The 19,957-nt window shown below is 35.9% G+C and overlaps 2 protein-coding genes and 1 long non-coding RNA gene across 9 annotated transcripts; all 3 read right to left on the reverse strand.

The window, feature by feature from the left end:
* Nucleotides 1-509: 509 nt before the first annotated feature.
* On the reverse strand, nt 510-10,672 carry LOC111458499 (probable inactive leucine-rich repeat receptor-like protein kinase At3g03770). Of its 7 annotated transcripts, none has more exons than XM_023101253.1 (15): nt 10,262-10,672; nt 10,100-10,162; nt 9,950-10,009; nt 9,320-9,388; nt 8,492-8,578; nt 7,616-7,683; nt 7,385-7,470; nt 6,012-7,298; nt 2,738-5,807; nt 2,397-2,527; nt 1,777-2,017; nt 1,490-1,692; nt 1,349-1,401; nt 1,161-1,272; nt 510-1,062 (listed from the first exon to the last, which is right to left on the reverse strand). In XM_023101253.1, exons 9-15 carry the CDS (start codon nt 4,080-4,082, stop codon nt 796-798), a joined length of 2,352 nt encoding a protein of 783 aa, XP_022957021.1. In that variant the 5' UTR covers nt 4,083-5,807; nt 6,012-7,298; nt 7,385-7,470; nt 7,616-7,683; nt 8,492-8,578; nt 9,320-9,388; nt 9,950-10,009; nt 10,100-10,162; nt 10,262-10,672; the 3' UTR covers nt 510-795. The 7 variants fall into 7 exon arrangements, with proteins under 7 accessions (XP_022957021.1, XP_022957029.1, XP_022956994.1 ...); XM_023101261.1 differs by having other exon boundaries at nt 6,012-6,589; nt 6,694-7,298; nt 7,616-8,578; XM_023101226.1 differs by having other exon boundaries at nt 6,012-6,044; nt 6,152-7,298; nt 7,616-8,578.
* Nucleotides 10,673-11,454: 782 nt separating this feature from the next.
* LOC111458535 (hepatoma-derived growth factor-related protein 2-like) lies at nt 11,455-13,167 on the reverse strand. The gene is made up of 2 exons (XM_023101278.1): nt 13,018-13,167; nt 11,455-12,693 (listed from the first exon to the last, which is right to left on the reverse strand). Exons 1-2 carry the CDS (start codon nt 13,142-13,144, stop codon nt 11,540-11,542), a joined length of 1,281 nt encoding a protein of 426 aa, XP_022957046.1. The 5' UTR covers nt 13,145-13,167; the 3' UTR covers nt 11,455-11,539.
* A 2,338-nt stretch (nt 13,168-15,505) lies between these two features.
* LOC111455535 lies at nt 15,506-16,099 on the reverse strand. Its single transcript, XR_002712604.1, has 2 exons — nt 15,899-16,099; nt 15,506-15,773 (listed from the first exon to the last, which is right to left on the reverse strand). It is a non-coding gene; the product is annotated as an uncharacterized LOC111455535 (long non-coding RNA).
* Nucleotides 16,100-19,957: the final 3,858 nt, after the last annotated feature.

Here is a 19,957-nt window from a genome sequence, read left to right on the forward strand (position 1 = left end):
ATCTATTTTGGCCTACTTTTTTAAATACGGATTTGATGATAGTTTTTCTTTCAACACTAATAGCCATTTTGAAACCTGTACAGTTTTATTTATGTGATTTAATAGGTGGCGTAAATTAATTCAAGCTAAATTCATATAATTATTAATTTTAGTTTTTAATTAATGCACCCAAGAAAATTAGGAGTATAAATTGGCTTCCCATATTTGAAAGAAGAAAACAAGATAAATATAAATATTTAATGGAAAAAGAAAAAGAGAGATGGCTAAAAAAGAAAAAGTAGACAATAATTGATGTTTAATTGCAATAAAATAATAAAAAAAATAAAAAAATAAAATAAAACCCTCCACCAGGAACATGATGTCTTTTCGAACTTTTTCTTAATTCATCTCATTGCTGTATTTTTTTTCAGTGATTTCGCCTTAAGCAACAAAATTGTAGCTATTTGGTTCTTTACGTTCGCGACAAACTTCACTCCATGATTACAAGAACCAAAGAGAACAGAACACTGAAAAAAGGAATTTATAGGCCTCCACTCAATCTGTTCTAAAATGGCTTTCAGTTAATACAGCACCTGTGATCTATCAGATTTCATCTTCATTGATTCAAATTGGTGCATGACTATTACCGACGTTCGGTTTCTCGGGTTCGACTAATCGAACGATAAAATTCAAGTGGATAAGCTAGTGTAATGTGGGATTTAAGAAGGCTACAATTGTTCCCTACGAAGATAAATGTATTGGGCTTGAAAAATAAGATGCTTTACAAGTTCATGAATGTAAGTACGTACCATCTTTTTAAGGCATTAATAAGGATGGTGATGGTGATGCAGGTGGGTTTTGGCTGTTCTGAGTGTTGTCTCTGCTCGAATCCTGAACTTGTCCTGCAAAATGCAAATTCCAAAGGATGTCGTCTACAGAAGGTCTATCTGCTGCCTTGTCATGGAGACATCTTACACATATTTCCATCATCGTCTTTAGCGATTCATCCGAACAACCCTTGTGTACTGCTGGATCTGCGATGCTCTTTCGAGCGATATCGTCCGTTTTTAGGCTTACCTGTAACTGAGAATACGAGCAAAACCAAAGCCTCAAATTCAGCTTCAGACTTGTCAACCGTGATGATGATTGTGAGAGATGCAATGACGAGAAAATGTACTTACAAGATCTCTTGAAACATGAACTTCGTTTTGAGATGTGATCTGTCTTCCCAAAATGATTTCCAGTAAAATCACTCCTATGTCATACACATCATCCTTATCTGCGTGGTTCACTCTGTAAACACATAAAACGCCACAAAATGATTTCCAGTTTCCGAATTCTTCTTGAGAAAACATTTAAAGAGTCTTACTCCATAGCATGGCGCTTCCCTTTTCTGCTAGTTGATGAAACTCCTGAAATCATCTGAAAGGCAACATGATACATCAACTACATTAAGCTTGAGTATGCAAATATATGAGATAGTCTTCGTACTCTCTGTATCATATCATACCGTTCCACCGTTTTCGACGACGATAGGTAAATTATAACTGCTGATTTTCACACGGAGATCTTGATCGAGTAAAATATCTGTAATCTTCAGATTGTTTGAGTATACACCAGGCACAATGCCTGTATGTAGGAACTGAATTCCCTTCACCACTTCGATCGCAGCCGATATTCTTTTCGTCCAAAAGAGCTTTTGCCCATGTAGCCCTGTATCATCAGTACCATGATGAACTAGCAACAAAAGTTACAGTAATAATATAGCTAGAGATATGCCATGGAAAATCGTTTTACCAGATACGTGGCTTCTTAGCGTTCCGTAAGGATAGTACTCGAATATTAAGAATACTCTGGTGATGGTTAAACCATCTGGGAGGAACTCATAACAGTGTCCAAGAGCACTGACCAAATGACTGTGTCGTAGTTTAGATATCAACTCCAACTGATGCATGTAGGTTTGAGGGGTTTGCCGCCTTTTCAAAGTTAAACTCCTAATGGCAACGATACTGCCATCAGTAAACATCCCTTTGAATATCTGGTATTGTCAAGAGAGATTTTTCTTGTGAATCCATTTATTAGTTTTACTTAGCAGACAAATACGCAATAGTAATAGTTACAGAAATACTTCAAATGCACAGAAAGTCAAAGAAGATTGTAACAACCCAGGCCCACTGCTAGCAGATATTGTCCTCTTTGGGCTTTCCCTTTCGGGCTTCCCCTCAAGACTACGCGTCTGCTAGGGAAAGGTTTCCATACCCTTATAACGGGTGTTTCGTTCTCCTCCCCAACCAATGTGGATATCGCAAGCACGAAGAACTGTTCATGTCTTGAGCAACACTAGAGGAAAGTCACTGACATATAAACTAAGAACAGTGAAAATGTATTAAATTCTGGTGAGTAAGCTTGAATGATACCTGGCCATCCGTACTTTCACTTATCAAAGTTGAAGCATCAAAGTTGTTGGTGGCCTCCTTAAGTTCATCCAAAGTGAAAGTTCGATAAGGAGGAAGGCTAGTTCCCAGCTTCATTGTCTGAGATATATACTCTGCAAATACATTGTGAATTTTAATATATCTACAAGGACGAATTAAATTCTTAACTCACAATAGAATGACGCCAATTTCGCAATAGTTATGCAAGAAGATGCAACCAAACGGAAAAATTTGATTACTTTTCAGTTCTCTTGCTTTAATGAGATCAACCCAGTTTAAGAAATCAACCAGAAAGGAACAGGAAAGGAAAGTCTTTATCTTACTGGCATCATACAGCTGCTTGGCTGTGTTTGTTACAGATGAATTCTCTGTTACAAACCTTGTTGGTGGTTCTTTAAGAACGCCCATTTTGTACGTCCTTCTCATCGTGAAGAATACCAGAGCAACAACTATAATTCCAGCAATACTTCCTCCGAATATTCTTAAGAAAGTCATTACCCCACGATGACCTTTCCTATGCTCCAGATTATGTGGCTTAATACTCACTGCTAAAGCTTCGTTGTGACAGAAGTTTAAGGGGTGCTGTTCTTGGTCTTTATTTGACAAGCAATTTCCAGTGTAAATGACATCATTGTTCTTGGACTCCAATTGCTGAAGACAGGTGGGTAAGTCTCCGGTCAAAAGGTTTGAGGATAAATTTACAAATGTAAGATCACTATTGCAAGATACGTTACGTAAAAGCAGCCCAGTTAATCTGTTCCCCCCAATATTCAGATACTTAATCGAAGGAAGTCCCAAAAGCGATGCCAGAAATGGACCAACAAGCTTATTTGAAGATATGTCAAGCTTTTCAAGGCGATATAAGAAGGCTAACTCAGCTGGGATACCCGAGCGAAATCTGTTGTTTTTGAGCACAAGTATACTTAGCCTCTTCGGCAATTTAGGAAACTGGGGCCCCAGAAGATTGTCTCCCAAGTCGAGAACTTGCACGTTCGTTAAGTTGCTGAGGTCTGGCACCTTCCCAGAAAGAGAATTTTTCGAGAGAGAAAGAACTCGAAGGCTCCACATATGGGTAATGGAATCTGGCAAGGACCCATTAAAGGAGTTGTTCTGTAAACTCAGGGTAGTTAACACTGGTAGGGAATCAATCCAACTCGGAATATTACCAGAGAAATGATTGTAGTCAAGAATGAGAGTCTGTAGGCTTTTCAAAGAAGATAGTTCCTCCGGGACGGAGCCATAGAAGGAATTTGAGCTTAAGTTGAGTATTTCTAGAGATAAAAGCTTACCAACAGTTGGAGGCAATGGCCTCTCAAAACCCAGAGAAACCAGAGATAGTACCTTCAGATTGGGAAACTGGGAAAATGTGGAAAACAAAAAATCAGCCGAAGTATTTTGTTGAAAAGTGGGGCGCCCCACTTCACCAACAATGTGGAGCTGGGTTATATAGCCTTCATAGCACACGATGGTAAGAGATGGAGTGGATTCAGTGTCACAGAAGTCTGTAAAGTTGTCGAAGTTGGCTAGAGCTTGAGGGTAGTTTAAAAGTTCCCGGATTTGCAGAAGGGATTGGGACTCAGAAGGTTGAAGCTGAGTTGAAAGATGAAAAGAGAACAATAACACGAACAGAAGAAGATGGAAATGGCAGACTAGTTTTAGTTTTGCCATTAAAGCTTAGAGGTGAAGTAACTGCTGCTCGTGTGAACAGTCTAGAAGAGACCAAAAGAGTTACAGACCAGAGAGCAGAAAGAAGCAGAAACCCCCCATGAACAAGAAATGAAATTCTCTTTCTCTGGCTGTCTCTTCGGTTTTATGATGGAAAATAGATTCAAAGCTTGTTAGAGAAACCCCAATGAACAAGAAGTGATCTTCATAATTCACAACAACAAAACTGGAAGTACAGTGGCTGTAATAAACCAAAAGCTTCTACATTAATCAGAGATTAGGCCGACTACTTTTTTCCAACTCAATGCTTTTCCCCTTTCCCAAGAGATTAGAATCTAAACATGGCTTACAGACTATTTAATACGAATTAAATGGCATAGGACTCCCACCACAATCTTGGCACTGAATAAAATAAAATGCCTTTGAGATGCTATGTACCTGCAAAAATATAATTCAATTCTCTAGTACCATAGTGTGTATAGTCACTAAACAATTGTGTATTATAGTGTAGTAAAACTGTAAGACTCAATCAATGAACCCTCAGAAATTGTATACACAAATATCCAATAACTTCATCTCAAATTTTACCATTAAAAATATAAACTATATAATCAAGACTTTGTGGATGTACTTACCTTAAAATAATTGAAGCTTGATCTACACAGATGATAAGCGGAAAAGCCAATTTAGTGGTAAAATGATATCTACATACCGACCAAATCTATGAAATCTAAAATAATATAAGCAAACTTCTTTGATAAAATAACGTCAATTATCAAAGGTGACTGCAGAAATAGTCTCTACAATTATGATGTTAATCAATGCATTCCTAGAGAGAGATTGACACAGTAATATATATTACTAAATAGGGTTAAAAGACGGAAGGAGAATTTTTCCTGAGAAGTTGGTGTTGAAGACTTTATGATGGGAATGAGTTATCCCTAGAAACAAATGCATATGGTTCACGGGGAGCACAGAATCTGAGCAATAATGCCATTTTAGCCTGACAAATCAAACGTTCATAAGGGCTTTTATTGCTTAAAGCAGCTCTTTTGGCATCAAACTGAAACATTTTGGAATACGATACAACAGAAGCCTCTGATTTTATCTGTTCTTTTCGGCTCTTAGCAGAGTCAGACTTGGGGCCAAGACTTCAGTCACGGGTGAATATTTACTGGAGCACCGTTTGGAATTTTGTTCATTGAGAATATTAGTGGGCTTCTTCTTTTTTCTTTTTTCTTTTTTCTTTTTATCCCTAAAAGGCTCATCTTTCATTACAAAATTAAGAGCTTAATACCTAACTTATTTCCAAGCCTAGCGATTTAAAAGTACTGGAGATTTCATGTTTCCCATTTTGGGTTCTTTTTTCTTCTTTTTGTTCATTTTTTCAATTTGAAATTAGAAAAGGTCAAGTATTTCTTCACAAATTTACATTTGATAGATATATCTAAGACATTATTTTTAAATCTAAGACTTAATTATTATTTTTAAATTATTGCCTGCTTAACAATTAATTTAATTGATAAATCAAACTGTACACTCCATTACTAAACCAATCTGATTCCTTTTCTTTTTTCTCTGTTTTTTTTTCTTTCAAATACCATTCCAATTTTAATCGTATTCGAATTTCAATTTATTTTTTCCAGTACTGCAACCAATGATATACCCCAAATTTGTAGGCCATACCCGCAAGTTGCTTTGAGGTTTGATTCGCACAGCCAATCTTACCTACAACAATCAAACCTTAAAACCATCAACAAACTCATTGTCTGATGGTATCATATTTTAACATTAAGTATACTTGCTATACCGAGTGGGTAACACTAAAAATAATTGAAGATTCATAAACTTGGTAAATATATCTTTTAATATGTCGAAAATGCCTCAGCAATAAAATAATAAACAAGATCAAATACTTGTTACACATTATACCTTGATGAGATTAACTTGTCTTGATTCGTCAACCTAAATATTATTCATGTGTAAGAAGTGTTAGATTTGTAAATCTCCAAACTTCATAATAAATTCAAAATAAAAGTGGCCCAACTCAAATCATACCGAAATTTACACACCCTGGAATATTCAAGGACGATTATTGCTTTGAAGAACCGGGGCTAACCCAACCCCCCATTTCAGTTGCCTTTTAAAAAGGAAAATGTTCTACAAATGGTCTGGTAAAAGATAATAGTGCTGCAACTTCAAGGAGGTATAAATGATAAATTACAATTAATCATCTAATAAGTAAATCAATGAAAAACAACAGTTCTCCAAATATATATAAATCAAAGACAATATGGCATCATTTCATTGCGTCTTTTAGGAACAGTCCAACGGGTCCCATCATGCTTAATCAATAACCAGTGTACAAAATGTGAACAAACCATGCCCCTGGACGAGGAATAATAAAGGTGAAGCTTTACAGATAAAACTTACAGGATGGGAAATTGTACTTAAAGATCTTATCAATCTTCTAGAAGATATTTGTTTCTTCTAGCACCAAAAGCAAGTCTCTGAACACAATGGGAAACACGAAACAATTAGTTGAGGGTACGAAGAAGGTAAAGAAAAAAAAAACATTTCAACGTAATTGAGAAGTAATTAATCATTTCTCAACTGAGAATTGAGAGTAATCTTTCAGTCCAGTGAGGAAACGAATGTACGTGGGCCTTGTTGAACCATTGGCTGGGATAGATCTTATGTTTGGGCCAAGTTATTCTGCGACCTGTAAACTCAAAGGCCGAGGACATGAAGAAGAAGTGCAAGAGCAATTATTATTATTATTATTTTTCAGTAACAGAGTAAGTGATCACTATATAAACAGAACAAATGCATGTAAATAACCTCACCCACCTTAATAGGCTCCTTCAAAATATAACAATTTGTCTTACCGAGGAAAAGAGAAACAAAAATATAAAATCAATCGTTACCATAATTTTTTTTTTCTAACATAGATTGTAGGGTCCACCCATAAACAATTGGAGGTCTGAAGTCCTGTCTTGTACATATATTCAAACTGTCTGGGCTCATCCTAATAATTTCATATTAATTTATCCTTAGATTCATCAGAAGTGCTTAAGAGAACTAAACCTTCACATGTTTCGGTATAAAATTATTTGCTCCATCTGTTATTCAAGTAATGGAGATGAAATGAGCAGCACATTGTGGATGTCATCCAAATGCACAATAGATTTCTTGTGCGTTTCTCATGCCTTCTGCATTCTTCTTGAAAAAATTATACATAAGAGGAAGAACAATATAACAAGTTCAGACATAAGAGAGAATGTTAATATTAGAAAGAACAGTACCTAGGGGTGGGTCGCCCATCAGAACCAGCCCCATCAATGTTGAAAATAAGACCTCCTCGAGGTTTGTTTAACATCATCTTTATTGCCTAAACAAGAAGTCAGGAACTATGCATGATTTACAAGAGCATTTGTAGTGACAACTTCACTGCATTAGAGAGCGTCTAAGGAATAAACCAAAAGAATTTCCATTTCATGTGATTGAGATTTGGAGATCAGAAGGAGGAAGCTCACATGAGATCTTCATCTGAAGTCACGAGAAAAGGCTTAAAGCTATAAGCATTTGACCCTGCATTATTTGTCTGCATTGTTCTTGCAATACGTTAAATAGCAAAAAAAGCAAACAAAATCCACCAAAATAGTACTAATTATAAGACATAAAAAAACTGTGTAGGAGACTCATCATATCCTCTCACCAAAATCAATCAACAATTGAAATAGTAGACGATGAAACATTTTTTGTTCTTTTAAGTCCAGTTTCCTATAATACGTTAAATATTGCAATTGTAAATTATGAAAATGCATACTTTGTCCATCTAAGCATTGTATAGGCCAACGCTTTTCAGACAGGCACGTGTTAGGATTGTATGAAAAAACCTCAATGACATGATAAAGCTATCCACACGAGGCATTTCTTTAGTGGGACATCTCAATAGCATCATTATACACAACAACCTTTTTCTCATTTCAATAGTTACTATTTCATAATTGCTGGCGTTATCCCTACTGTGTTTGCTCATTTACTCAAGTACAAAAAGGGTATACATGCACACAAATCCTGTATATGTGGATTATTCTAGAGATAGCATGTTCTACTTTCTTTCTTTTTTTTTTTTTTTTTTGAAGATTTCAATCAAATTGCTATATTAACAACATCTTCACCACCACGAGTCAGCCAAAAGTAAAAGAGACAAGTAAATTTAGATGGTCTCGAGGTTATGATTCATGTTCAAACATTAAAGGCCACCTATCTAAGATGTTCAATATCATATAGATTCTTTGATACCAAATAGACTTGTATTGTAGTTAATGGAAATCAGGATTTACTCATTTGGTCTTCATGTAGAAGGGGAGGGAAGGGGAAGAGAAAGAGCAATTTGAAGTAGATACCCATATATCAATGTATTTAAGACTTTTCTGCACAAAATTGACTACAATTTTTACATCCTCTCCTTCTCGCACGTCACATTTAGTACCCTGTAAAGTAGAATTAGATTAGGACAGAGCTTGAAGTGTCGGCAACTGCTCCAAATGCAAATAGTACATGGCAAACAAGGAAATGATAGAAAAATGATGAAAAAACATCTGCGAAGAACAAATTAAATTGAAAAAGTTTAGCAGGAGGTAACCATAGATGCCTATCATGATTATTACGAGAATCCGTACCTAATCAATAAATCAAACACATTTTTATGGGAACAGAAATGTATTAATAAATTGTTAAAAGAATGTGCAGAACGCCACACATAGGTCTATAAAATAAAAATAACCACAAACACATAAGAACCAAAGCTTGAAAATTAAAAAAGAAAATTATGAAACGCTTCAGGGAAAATAAACTGATAACGATGTTAAATAATGAAACCATAGACTCGAGCTTCTCCAAATAGCTGAATTGATCAAATATCCTATATACCTGATTAGATGGCGGAAATGTATTACAAATACAGCTTCATACATACTTTACAAAATAACCTGCCGTCAAACTCCATTTAATTCATGAAGCTCCTACTCCAAACATGACTGAAAAATGAACTCGACATGCAATAATTATATAAGTGTGCGCAAGTACAAGAAAATGTTACTCTTTAGTTAATATTTTACAGTCCTGTACAGATTTATTCAGAGTCCTACACGAGTGTCCATGAATGGGAGGAGAAGAAAAAAAAAAGGAAGAAGAAGAAGAAGGTTTCATGATGAGCATAGTGCATATGTTACCTGATAGTGAACAGATTACAACGTTGTCACCTGCTTTCAGAAACTGTTTGGCCAACGCATATTCTATTCCTGAATACATTGCAAATATGAGTAGAAAGCACCATACGAACGAACATAAGGAAGTTAAATGCACTGATGTGTCAAAGAAGTACTCTATATCCGCACTCAAATGAAAAACTCCAATCCCAAAGATATGTAAGTGATTAGAATATGACTAAATCTACACGATCAAGAAAATTCAGGTAACTGTGTGCAAATACATAGTAAACATTTTCCTTGGATTTAGATGAAAATCCTAAGAATAACCGGTTGTTCTTTGGTCCTCGTAGCAATACAGTTTGAAAAATTATATGTCCAAAGGCCTAATTTATGAGGTTTATGACTAACTTGATAATTAGAAGGGTATTAATCCGGAGGATATCTTAGCACTCATTTAAGCGCTCAAACTTTAATTGATTAGGCTCTAACCTCCACTGTATCCATCTTTCTACGAAGTCCTAACAAATAAAACATTCGACAATCGTTCCAAACAATAAGTTTGACTTCAATCGTATGATATAAGCTCGTGAACCTTAAAGCTTGCTAATCCAAACTGCCACTGTACACGTGAAATCATAGTCTAAAACATACCTTCAAATTCTTAATAAAACTAAGGAAAGAGCCAGCCAGGAAGTTCCTCAAACCAAATTCCTAAAAAGAATTCAAGTCAATCAGATAAACAAATATGTATTCCACCACCCAAAATTTCGTCAAAAAGCAAAAATACAGTTGAGCGAGTACAATTCGGAATTTCTTGCTTATAAAAACGACGTCAAATACCAGAAGCCATAAGTTCAAGCAAAACTACAAACAAAGAACCAGCAGGAAGTTAATAGATTCATCAGGAAACCAAAACATAACGCAATATATCAAACAAACAAAATGAACAAAAGGACGCCACACCTTTAGTAGAGCCAGCGATCAAAACATTATAAGGAGGAATCATAGTCCCTCTCTGCTGAAAGACTTCAGCCTTTACGGATAGAGAACTGGAATTCACAAGATCTGGCGCGAACCACCAATCGAAAGACTGTAACTCTCCGATTTGCAGATTGATAGGCGTAGACCGGAAGGAGGAGAGACGAAGAAGAAGCCACCGTTACGCGAGATGAAGGAGAACGGAAACTGGAGAGAAACTGAAGAAAATCCATTTCCCGCGGTAGAAATTTCCAGAGAGTATGAAATTCACAAGAGCAATACAACTTTGAGAGTATGAAATTTCATGCCATATCTAGAAATTTTTGTGTTCATGAATTTTTCTTAGTTTCTTGGAAAACAAGACAATAAATAGTGAGCAATATCATAGTCATAGTAGCATTGTCACAAGCATCATGATATTTATACTCATAAAAATCTCAATTTAATATAGACAACGCTCCCCGCCGAACAAAATCCCTCAAGTATCGAGACTCCGAGGCGGCCTATAGAAATGTTCATATTTGATGAAATTAACGGTCGAATATGATTTTAGGAGCTAGGTTAGGTTGTAAGGTCTTGTGCACATGATCACAAGTTTTTTTCTTTTGTGTCCTCATTTTAGTCTTGGTACAATCTCTAGTCAGTGTGAAATTACAACGGATGCCCCTCGTTTCATCAAAGTATCGATCTATAGTTATCAAAACATTGTATGCTCGTGTTTTCTATTGTATTTTCAACGTGGGATCATGACCCTTTGTCTCGGCCATTGTAGCACGTGTGTTGCCCAGGGCATAAGGGGCATGATGACTTGGCGTCATCCTCACCTTCCTCCGGCTTATCACCGGCAGTCTGCTTAGGGTTCCAACCTCAACGGTTGGCAACTAAACACGAGGATTGCGCTCGTTGTGGGACTTAATCCAACACCTTACGGCACGAGCTGACGACAACCATGCACCACTTGTGTTCGTGTTCTCGAAGGCACCCTTCTGTTTCAAGAGGATTCGTAGCATGTCAAGCCCGCTAGCTTGAGATGAAAGTGAGCGGATGATTCTGTTGTGGACATAGACGGAGTTTCTCGACCATCGTGGATACGCAAAACCTAAAATCCACCTAGAATTCTTCCTTCAAGAGGTAGGAAAGAACATCATCAAAACATAACATTAATGTATTAAATTTTATAAGCTATATCAAATAAATTATTGTGAAATTAATTATCATTTATTGCATATAGATTCAACGAAATTTACATTGTTTACATATTAATTATTTTTTGTTTTTTCTGGCGGACCTCAACGAAGCTCCAATTACCACAATGGTTAAAAGAGCAGCCCCAATCATCACAGCTGGCCGGTTTTCTTCCTTCATCGCCACCTTCGCCACCGCCTCGCCGGTCTCTTTCACCTTCGCCACCGCCGCCTTGCCGGTCTCTTTCACTTTCGCCAGCATCTCGAATATTACGTTCCCGCCGGCGCTAGGTTTTTTCTCTTCACTTTCTTTATTTTCTTTTGATTCAGTGACGATTTTCGCCTTTTTAGCAACTTCTTGGTCTGTCTTCTTCTCGTTCTTCTGAGATTCGAGGATTGATTTCTCCGATTCAGCGTCTCCCGTTGACGGTGGCTTTTGATCTTCTTCCTTTTCTTTTCTTGCTTTGATGCCAGTGGTTTTCCGATTCCATGGCGTCGTAGCCGCCGCACGGGACGATGAACGGGGAGGTGATGGTGGAGGTGGAGGTGGTGGTGGTGGTGCGGCAATTTCAGAGATATTCTTTTGGTAATTTTCTCTGAGTTCCCTTACTGAGCGTCTTGGTTCAATAGCGGACGGCCGTGGTGCTGAGATTTCGGGGAATAGTTCATTATCTCTTTGCCTCGATTTCTCCGACGATTCCGGATCCGCCGGCGCCCTAACAGGCGATTTCTCGCGACAATCCCCTGCCTCCGCCGTCGCTTTTCCATCCGAAGAAGCCTTCTGATCATCTTCTTTCTCTGAAGAGGCATCTTCAGAAGCTGTCCATTTGCGTTTGGCCGGTAGCATCTTATCCATAGATCTCCGTTGATTTTCTCCTCCTATTTCCTTAACTTCATCGGTCGATCTCTGATCAGACGGCGGTGGTGCCGGAACCCTAGCAGGCAATTTATCGCAATGTCCCCCTGCGTGCTCCGCCGCTTCCCGATCAGAAGAAGCCTTTTGATCGTCTTCTTGCTTTGAAGAGGCATCATTAGAAGGTGACCGATCAGAGAGCATTCTTGGCATAATAATGCGAAGAACATCGCCGCAAAATCGGCCATAGATTCCGGTGACTAAGCAGTCGGCCGGAGCGGAGAATTCTTTAACAAATTCCGTGTTCTGCTTTTTTCCCTGCACCTTGAGCTTCCTCGTCGCCTTCTCGTAAGTTACCTTTATCTGATCCTTTTGGCATCCTGCTTAAAATTTGTGAAATTACATTTAAAAAAAAAAAAAAAAACTAAATTAATTGCATTTTCCCTAATATTATGATTTATGTTTTAAATATTTATATTTTTTTTATTCATTTGAACAACTTTATTTTTTATAATAGAAATTATATTAAAAAATAAAAATTATTAACCCTATCCCCGAGAATATTTGCTCTAATTCCCGCAAAAATAAATAGAAAATTTTCTAGAAATGACAAGAACTCGGAGATATAAGGCTTCTCTGTCCTCACCTTTAAAATTCCAATGACGAAGTAAATAAGAAATTATATTCGACTCGAGAGATCAAACCTGGAAGTTTGATGCACGTCTCATATTCATTAATCTCGGGATGGAATATGATGGGTTCGAATGTTATTCCGAGACTTTCGGTGTCGTTTTTGTCTCGTGATTTAGAACCTTTTTGAAACCAATCCATTGCGATGCGTTTTGGTTGAATGAAAATGTAGCACATAGGAGTTAAGAATTTATTATATGATTTTTCTTGTGGGTAAGTCTATTCCTTTGTCCACTATTTGGGGTTTGGTGGGTTTTCTTTACCCTTTCATGTGGAAATAGAATAAAATAGAAGAGAATCATTTGTCTTCCTTCCATTCATATTGCTTATTAGAGGTCTAACCATTCATCCAAGCTATCTTATAGCCATTCGCTTACGTAAACGATCCTACTTTTTTTATTTAAAAATACGACGAAAAATTATTTAAAAGTAATTCGTTATAAATGTTGTCACGGACGTAAACGTATCGTCCACTTAGTTCGTTACGTATCAAAAGTACTTGAAGCTCACCGTTACGTATTATTGTTAGCCTCATAGTTTTAAAATGAGTCAATTAGGAACAGGTTTCCACATTTTTATATTCTTATAAAGAATACTTCGTTTCCCTCACCAACCAACTTGGGATCTCGCCTAGCGTCCTTGTTGGCACACTGCTCGTTGTCTGGTTCTGATACCATTTGTAACAGTTGAGTCCACAGCTAGTAGATATTGTCCGTTTTGGTCCGTTATGTATCATCGCTAACCTCAGTTTTAAACCGCGTCTAACAGGAAGAGGTTATAAACCGCGTTACGTATCATCGTTTCCCTCGATCTCACATTTGAAGTCGAGATATGCAATTACATATAATCATCGTTCATGATGGAACCTATCTACTCGTGACTGTTTATTTGGACTCTGCTTTTTCTTTCAAGTAGGATTAAATGCATAGTACTTCTCTCAAAACAGTTCATGCACACATGCATGAACCCATAAGTTGGACTCGGATACGTACCCCGTAGGCTTAACTACAAGCTAACACACACTCATACGGTTCGAAACCAACGAAAGTAAAAGAACTTGCATCATTTTTTCAAGATGACTTTCCTTCGTTCTCGATTTTTCTTATTATTTTCTCACTAGTCGTTCGACCTAGTCACTCACAAATCTAAATTTAATTTTCATTACTAACGAGAAACACAATATTAATATTAATATATAATCGAGCATAATTTGATAATAACATATAGTAACGTTTTCACTTTATTTTATTCGGGCTCAAAAGAATCTCAATTATAATATAAAAAGTTTATTCTCGTCTTTTAAATTTGCGCCGCACAAATTTCTAATAATTGTTGGATCGGTATGCCAACCCTAAAAGGGGTGAATAAGATTTTAACGATAAAATATTTAAGCCTGATTAATTTTATTAATTATGAAACTTTTTAAAGATGCAATAATAATTTTGAAATTAAATAGTAAAGAGCAAATTCAATGACTCATGATGAAACCGGTACAAGTATTTGAATTTGGTAGTAACACACCACAACTCGAGAGTAGATTTACAATTTGGACCGCTCACAACTATTTCCTCACAATACAATAATAATCTCTCTCAAGAATAATATTATAATAATATAATATAGGAGTAAATTTAAATTTATATTTTGTAAAAATAATTTTATTTAGAAATATAATAATAAGAAAAATTCCACCATTTGTTACTCTTCCAAAATTACAAATTTCATACTTTGATTTGTCTATCATTTTTTAGCTGCCACATCATCACGTCGAGTATGTTGTCTCGACTGTAGTTTCTTCGTTTTAGCTCTGATTTGAGTGATTGAAAAGTTGTTGAAATCGTTATTCCCAATATACTGTGGACAGAAAATTGTTAATAATTAAAAGTACGTTTGTTATCATCTAAACATCAATCAATTAATTGATTGAAATTAATTAAAATGAGATTAAAGGCCGAACAATTATTTATTATTTATTTCAATTTAATAGTTTTAGTTATAAAATTGATGCAATTGTTCACAGAAATTATAGAAAAAAAAATTATTTTGAAAGACTCCGTATTATTTTCACTCGTAAAAGCAACTCAAGACGAGCTTGAGAATCTGAAGCCAATAGAAAACATTTACATATATATATATATATATAGATATATATATTTTGTAGTTTCTCACAGTAGGTTCCCTTAACCAAGCCACTGCTTATGAGTCACCGACTCATTCTTCAACAGGCACACGGTCAGAGTCCTTACCTCTTCCTACTGTTCTGAAGACCATCGGTCACCATAAGTGTTTAGCTTTGCAAGATGGTCCTTCTTGATTCACATGAGATTTCACGTACTCCAAACTACTCGAGTTTCTCACATATCACCGACCATAACATAATCAAATTTGATAAAAATAATACATAGCACGTGTACGTATGTATATATATATATATATATATATATATATATATATATATATATATATATATATATATATAAACATATGTATGTATATATAGTGTTTTACACAAACCTAGGAAGTCCGTGTTTATTCATTAAGAAAGTAAATCTCGATTTGGATGGAAATTAAACATTTGTTTTCTTCGGGAATGTAATAATAAGATCATTTTTAACAAACGATGCATAGACATCATCCAACGAGCACTCGTTCTTAATTGGTATGGATTCGTTGACACGAACGATATTGTATCCTTCTTTTTTTGTTGTCATAATATCAATAGTCTTTAATTCTCTACTCATCGAGATTTGCAGTTGATTCCTTGAACAACCTAAAAAACAATTCACAGATCACAAGATAATATTCAAAAACAAAAATTTGACGTTTAAACATAACGTACGAAGATCAAAGTAGCGTTTTAACATGAAATTAAATAAGAACGAAGTTAGAAATTACCCGAAAAATCGATCATCATATCATAGTACTCTTTATTTGTTTCCTTTCTCTCTTTCCAATCCACTTTTGGAGTGTAATTCTCCTTTTGTTGATCCATTTCATCCCAACCAAATACTTGCCTCGACATTGAAAATCTTCAAAACTTCAAATAATTTAATTTTGTGTAATGAATTATATGGGACTATATATATATATATATATATATATATATATATATATAAAAGCTTATTCCTTTCACAATGCTTTTGGCTTTGTTTTGTGTATAAAGTGGAATATATCAAATGAATGGAAGAGGCCAATACGAGATTCTATTCTATCTTTTTTCGAGAGGAAAATGTTGCGTAACTTATTTCTTTTCATTTGGGACGTTGGATGTGTGCGTATAGCTGGCTCGAATATTGGGAATTTTCGTATGAACAGCTCGAGAATTTGATTTCATTGTCTTTCTGACTCACGTATTCAGTGTGTTATATCTTATCTCGAGGTGGAGTTTTATTCTGTTTGAGATTGGAAATTTTACCCTTTTCGAGATTAACTAAGTAGCTTACGTGCTTTTTTTTTTTTTTAAATATTTTTGTTTATCGAGAGAAGACTAGGTTATGACGTGTTCATCTAATAATTTTTCGATCACCATGAAAATTAGGCTTTGAAAAGAGACACTTTTTTTCTAAAAAGAATTTCTTAATGTATTTGAAAATTTTATAATACATTTTTTTTCAATAAGAATCTCGAACAAAAATGTTTCTTTTTGCCTTTCACGCCTGCTTTTCCCTAGAAAAATTCTCACAAGATGACTTAATATAGAATTTTCAGTCAAATTTAATATCCGATTTGATCCACTCCATATCAAACCCGATCCAACCCATACCCGGCCTAGAACCAAGAGCGGCCTATCTAAACATAGTATGATCTAGTGACCTGACCTAGAACCCGAATCGATTCAACAACTCAATTCATATATGAACCGACCTGAAACCTGAATTGACCAATCATTTTATTGAAGCCCAAGGACCTAAGATTCAGGGTCATTTAATTTTTTTTTTTTTTCAGAAAGAACCATTTAAAAAATAAATGGAGAAAGTTCGCGGAAATGACCCATAGACATCGAAAGAATAATATGATAATGATAGAGAGAAACAAACATATCCATTTATTTTGTTCGATCTATAATGCAAAAGGTTTATTCTCGTCTTTTAAATTTCAAGAATAGGGCATAATTTTTTTTTTTTTTTTTGGGTATAATAATATACTTTGATGTTCTCAATTTGATAATAATCTCTAAAACTATATATATATATATATATATATAGTTTATAAGGTGAATTTGCAAAATTGTGAAAAATAAGCCTAAATTTTATATATAGAATCGACTAGTAATGAAGAGGAACGGTAACGACACTAGTTTTACTACTAAAATTATGATGTCCCACGTTGGTTGGGGAGGAGAACAAAACACCCTTTAGGAGTGGAAACCGTCCTCTAGCAGATGCGTTTTAAAGCCTTTAGGGGAAGCCCGAAAGGAAAAGCGCAAATAGAACAATATCTGCTAACGATGGGCCTAGGTCGTTTATAAATGGTATCAAAGCCAGACACGGGGCGATGTGCCAACAAGGACGCTGGGCCCTAAAGAGGGTTGGATTTGGTGGGGTCTCACATCGAATTGGAGAAAGGAATGAGTGCCAGCGAAGACACTGGGCCCCGAAGCGGGATGGATTGTGATGTCTCACATTGGTTGGGGAGGAGAACAAAACACCCTTTATAAGAAAGTGGAAACCTTCCCCTAAAGAGGATAATATCTACTAGCGGTGGGTCTGGATCGTTCTAAAAATAAAATCGATACTATATGCATAATATGCTTAATGTATGCGAAAATTCATTTAGAAACATGCACGTGTAAACAATACCATGAACTTAAACGTTCACAAAATTCATTTAAAATAAAGTAACATCAATGGAATAACGAAGACGAAATAACAATAATTCCAAAGTAATGAAAACGTTAATATATCTTTAGGGCTACAATTTTAATAGATAATGCAATTATTATGATTTCATCCCCGCAGCATGCACAACAACGTCACGTCCGTGTAAGGGTGTCTTACCATTACCTGAAAGAAGTAGTAGTAACTCTATTATTTGGGTCGGGAAATGCAATCATGGCGTTGAACTCTATTTTCCAGGGCAAAAAGTAGTAGTATTTCAACTAACGCACTCTCATAAGTCCATGCATAATACAAAATCGTTATCACAACATAATTCCAAAACATAGCATAATCACATCATAATATAGCATAACTTATAATCACGACATAACAGATATCATAACATAAATGTAACATAGTACATGTCAAACAATCATAAAACACGACACGTGTAAGGGCCACAGGGCACGTGTTGTAACGACACTAATTTCATATGGATGTTTGAGTTTTTTAAGAAATAACCCCAATAACCTCGATAATGGGGTCAGGAAATGTAAGCACATATAATCATGTTTGAGACTTATCATTTTATGGCCTTGGTTTCAACTTTCACTCCGGACAGAATTAGATGTGTAGTGCGTCTCTACACACGACTCATGTATGTGCACATAGACCCCCAAGCGAGCTCGTATACCTACCCCCTAGACCCGACCTTCAACTAGCGAATACTCATGTTGTCGGCATACCAAGGAGGGAAAGGAGCGTGCATCCATGATGTACAAAATACCATATCATAATTGTCGTAGTGCATGTGTCTGTACTAATCATAATAGGAAAGTATCCCGATACACGTAAACGTACAATATGCATGAAGTCCCTATAGTTTAAGTCATGACATGTATCTATGATGCAAGATAGATCTTTGTTCATTTCATACGTAACATAATCATTTTATGTTGCCTCAAGTGTATAACATAGTAACTTAGCACAATTTTCAATGTCATAACATGTCAACATGATATTACATGACATAACATACCTCACAGAATACGGCATAACATAACGTATCAACTTCCGTAGTATTCATAACACAATATTAATATAATAAACACATTAAACAATTACAAAGTACAACACGAAGAGCTATAGGACACACGCCCTATCTTGAATTGAAAAGAGTCCGAGCGTATTGGACCCATGACAGATTGGCCGAGAACTCGACCGGGAGCAGTCAGAAAATAGTCTTCGAATGGCTCCGAATTGTCCAAGTGGGATGAAATAGAGTAATTGTTGTGGTAGACCAAGAGATCCCCGTCTATTTGGAGAGGTTGGTAATCTATAACGTGCGTTGGTTCAGTCAAATATTTGCGAGACATCGATCCAATGATGCATGAAGCCTAATTCTACAACCTTCTTTTATTATTATTATTTCAAATTTTCGGTCGTTACATCACATACATTTAAAAGAAACTTTCGTCTTCGAAAGCACTTTTAACTTAGAATAACTCGAATCCCCATCTATTTAGAGATGTTTGTAGTCGTGTGTCGGATCAGTCAAGTATTTGCGAAGTATTAATACATGAATTACGTTATGCACCACGGAGAGGGACTTTGATAGTGCTATTTGCCACCGGTTTGATTCAATCTAAAGCGTCGAAAAGTTCGAAAGCATGGGCTCAACCTTTTTGTCCGAACCTAAACATGTCTTTCATTAGGGACACCTTCTAGTTCGCCGACTCAACCAAGCCATTGCTTAACCAAGTCACTGCCTATGAGTCGCCGACTCAACCAAGCCATTGTCTAAACAAGCACGTGGTCAGAGTCTTGATTTCCCCTTACTTCTTAGAAGCTTACGGTTTCATATTCTATTTCACCCTTCCCTCATTGTACTACTTTACTATCGGTCAACCAAGAGTATTTAGCTTTGCATGTGGTCCTCACTAATTCAAACGGAGTACATATTTCAAACGGAGTACATATTAGCAAGCTTCAGTGTATATAATATAGTCTTTAAAACACAAAGTAAATCTTAATTTAGATGAAAATTAAGATTTATTTTTTTCTCGAAAATGTAACAACAAGAACGTTAGCATGGGCTTTACTGAATGAGCAGTTGTCCTCAATTTGTATGGATTTG

The sequence above is a fragment of the Cucurbita moschata genome, unplaced genomic scaffold (assembly GCF_002738365.1).
Source record: "Cucurbita moschata cultivar Rifu unplaced genomic scaffold, Cmos_1.0 Cmo_Scf00002, whole genome shotgun sequence".
NCBI classification, from domain to species: domain Eukaryota; kingdom Viridiplantae; phylum Streptophyta; class Magnoliopsida; order Cucurbitales; family Cucurbitaceae; genus Cucurbita; species Cucurbita moschata.

What these genes read in the sequence shown, in the direction of transcription:
- LOC111458499 (XM_023101253.1), bottom strand. Translation starts at nt 4,082, where the DNA reads ATGGCAAAACTAAAACTAGTCTGCCATTTCCATCTTCTTCTGTTCGTG. An exon ending in GCTAAGAAGCCACGTATCTG is followed by an intron (nt 1,693 to 1,776) that starts GTAAAACGATTT and finishes CTGATGATACAG; the next exon opens with GGCTACATGGGCAAAAGCTC. An exon ending in TCGTCGAAAACGGTGGAACG is followed by an intron (nt 1,402 to 1,489) that starts GTATGATATGAT and finishes GTTGCCTTTCAG; the next exon opens with ATGATTTCAGGAGTTTCATC.
- LOC111458535 (XM_023101278.1), bottom strand. Translation starts at nt 13,144, where the DNA reads ATGGATTGGTTTCAAAAAGGTTCTAAATCACGAGACAAAAACGACACC. An exon ending in GACGTGCATCAAACTTCCAG is followed by an intron (nt 12,694 to 13,017) that starts GTTTGATCTCTC and finishes AATTTTAAGCAG; the next exon opens with GATGCCAAAAGGATCAGATA.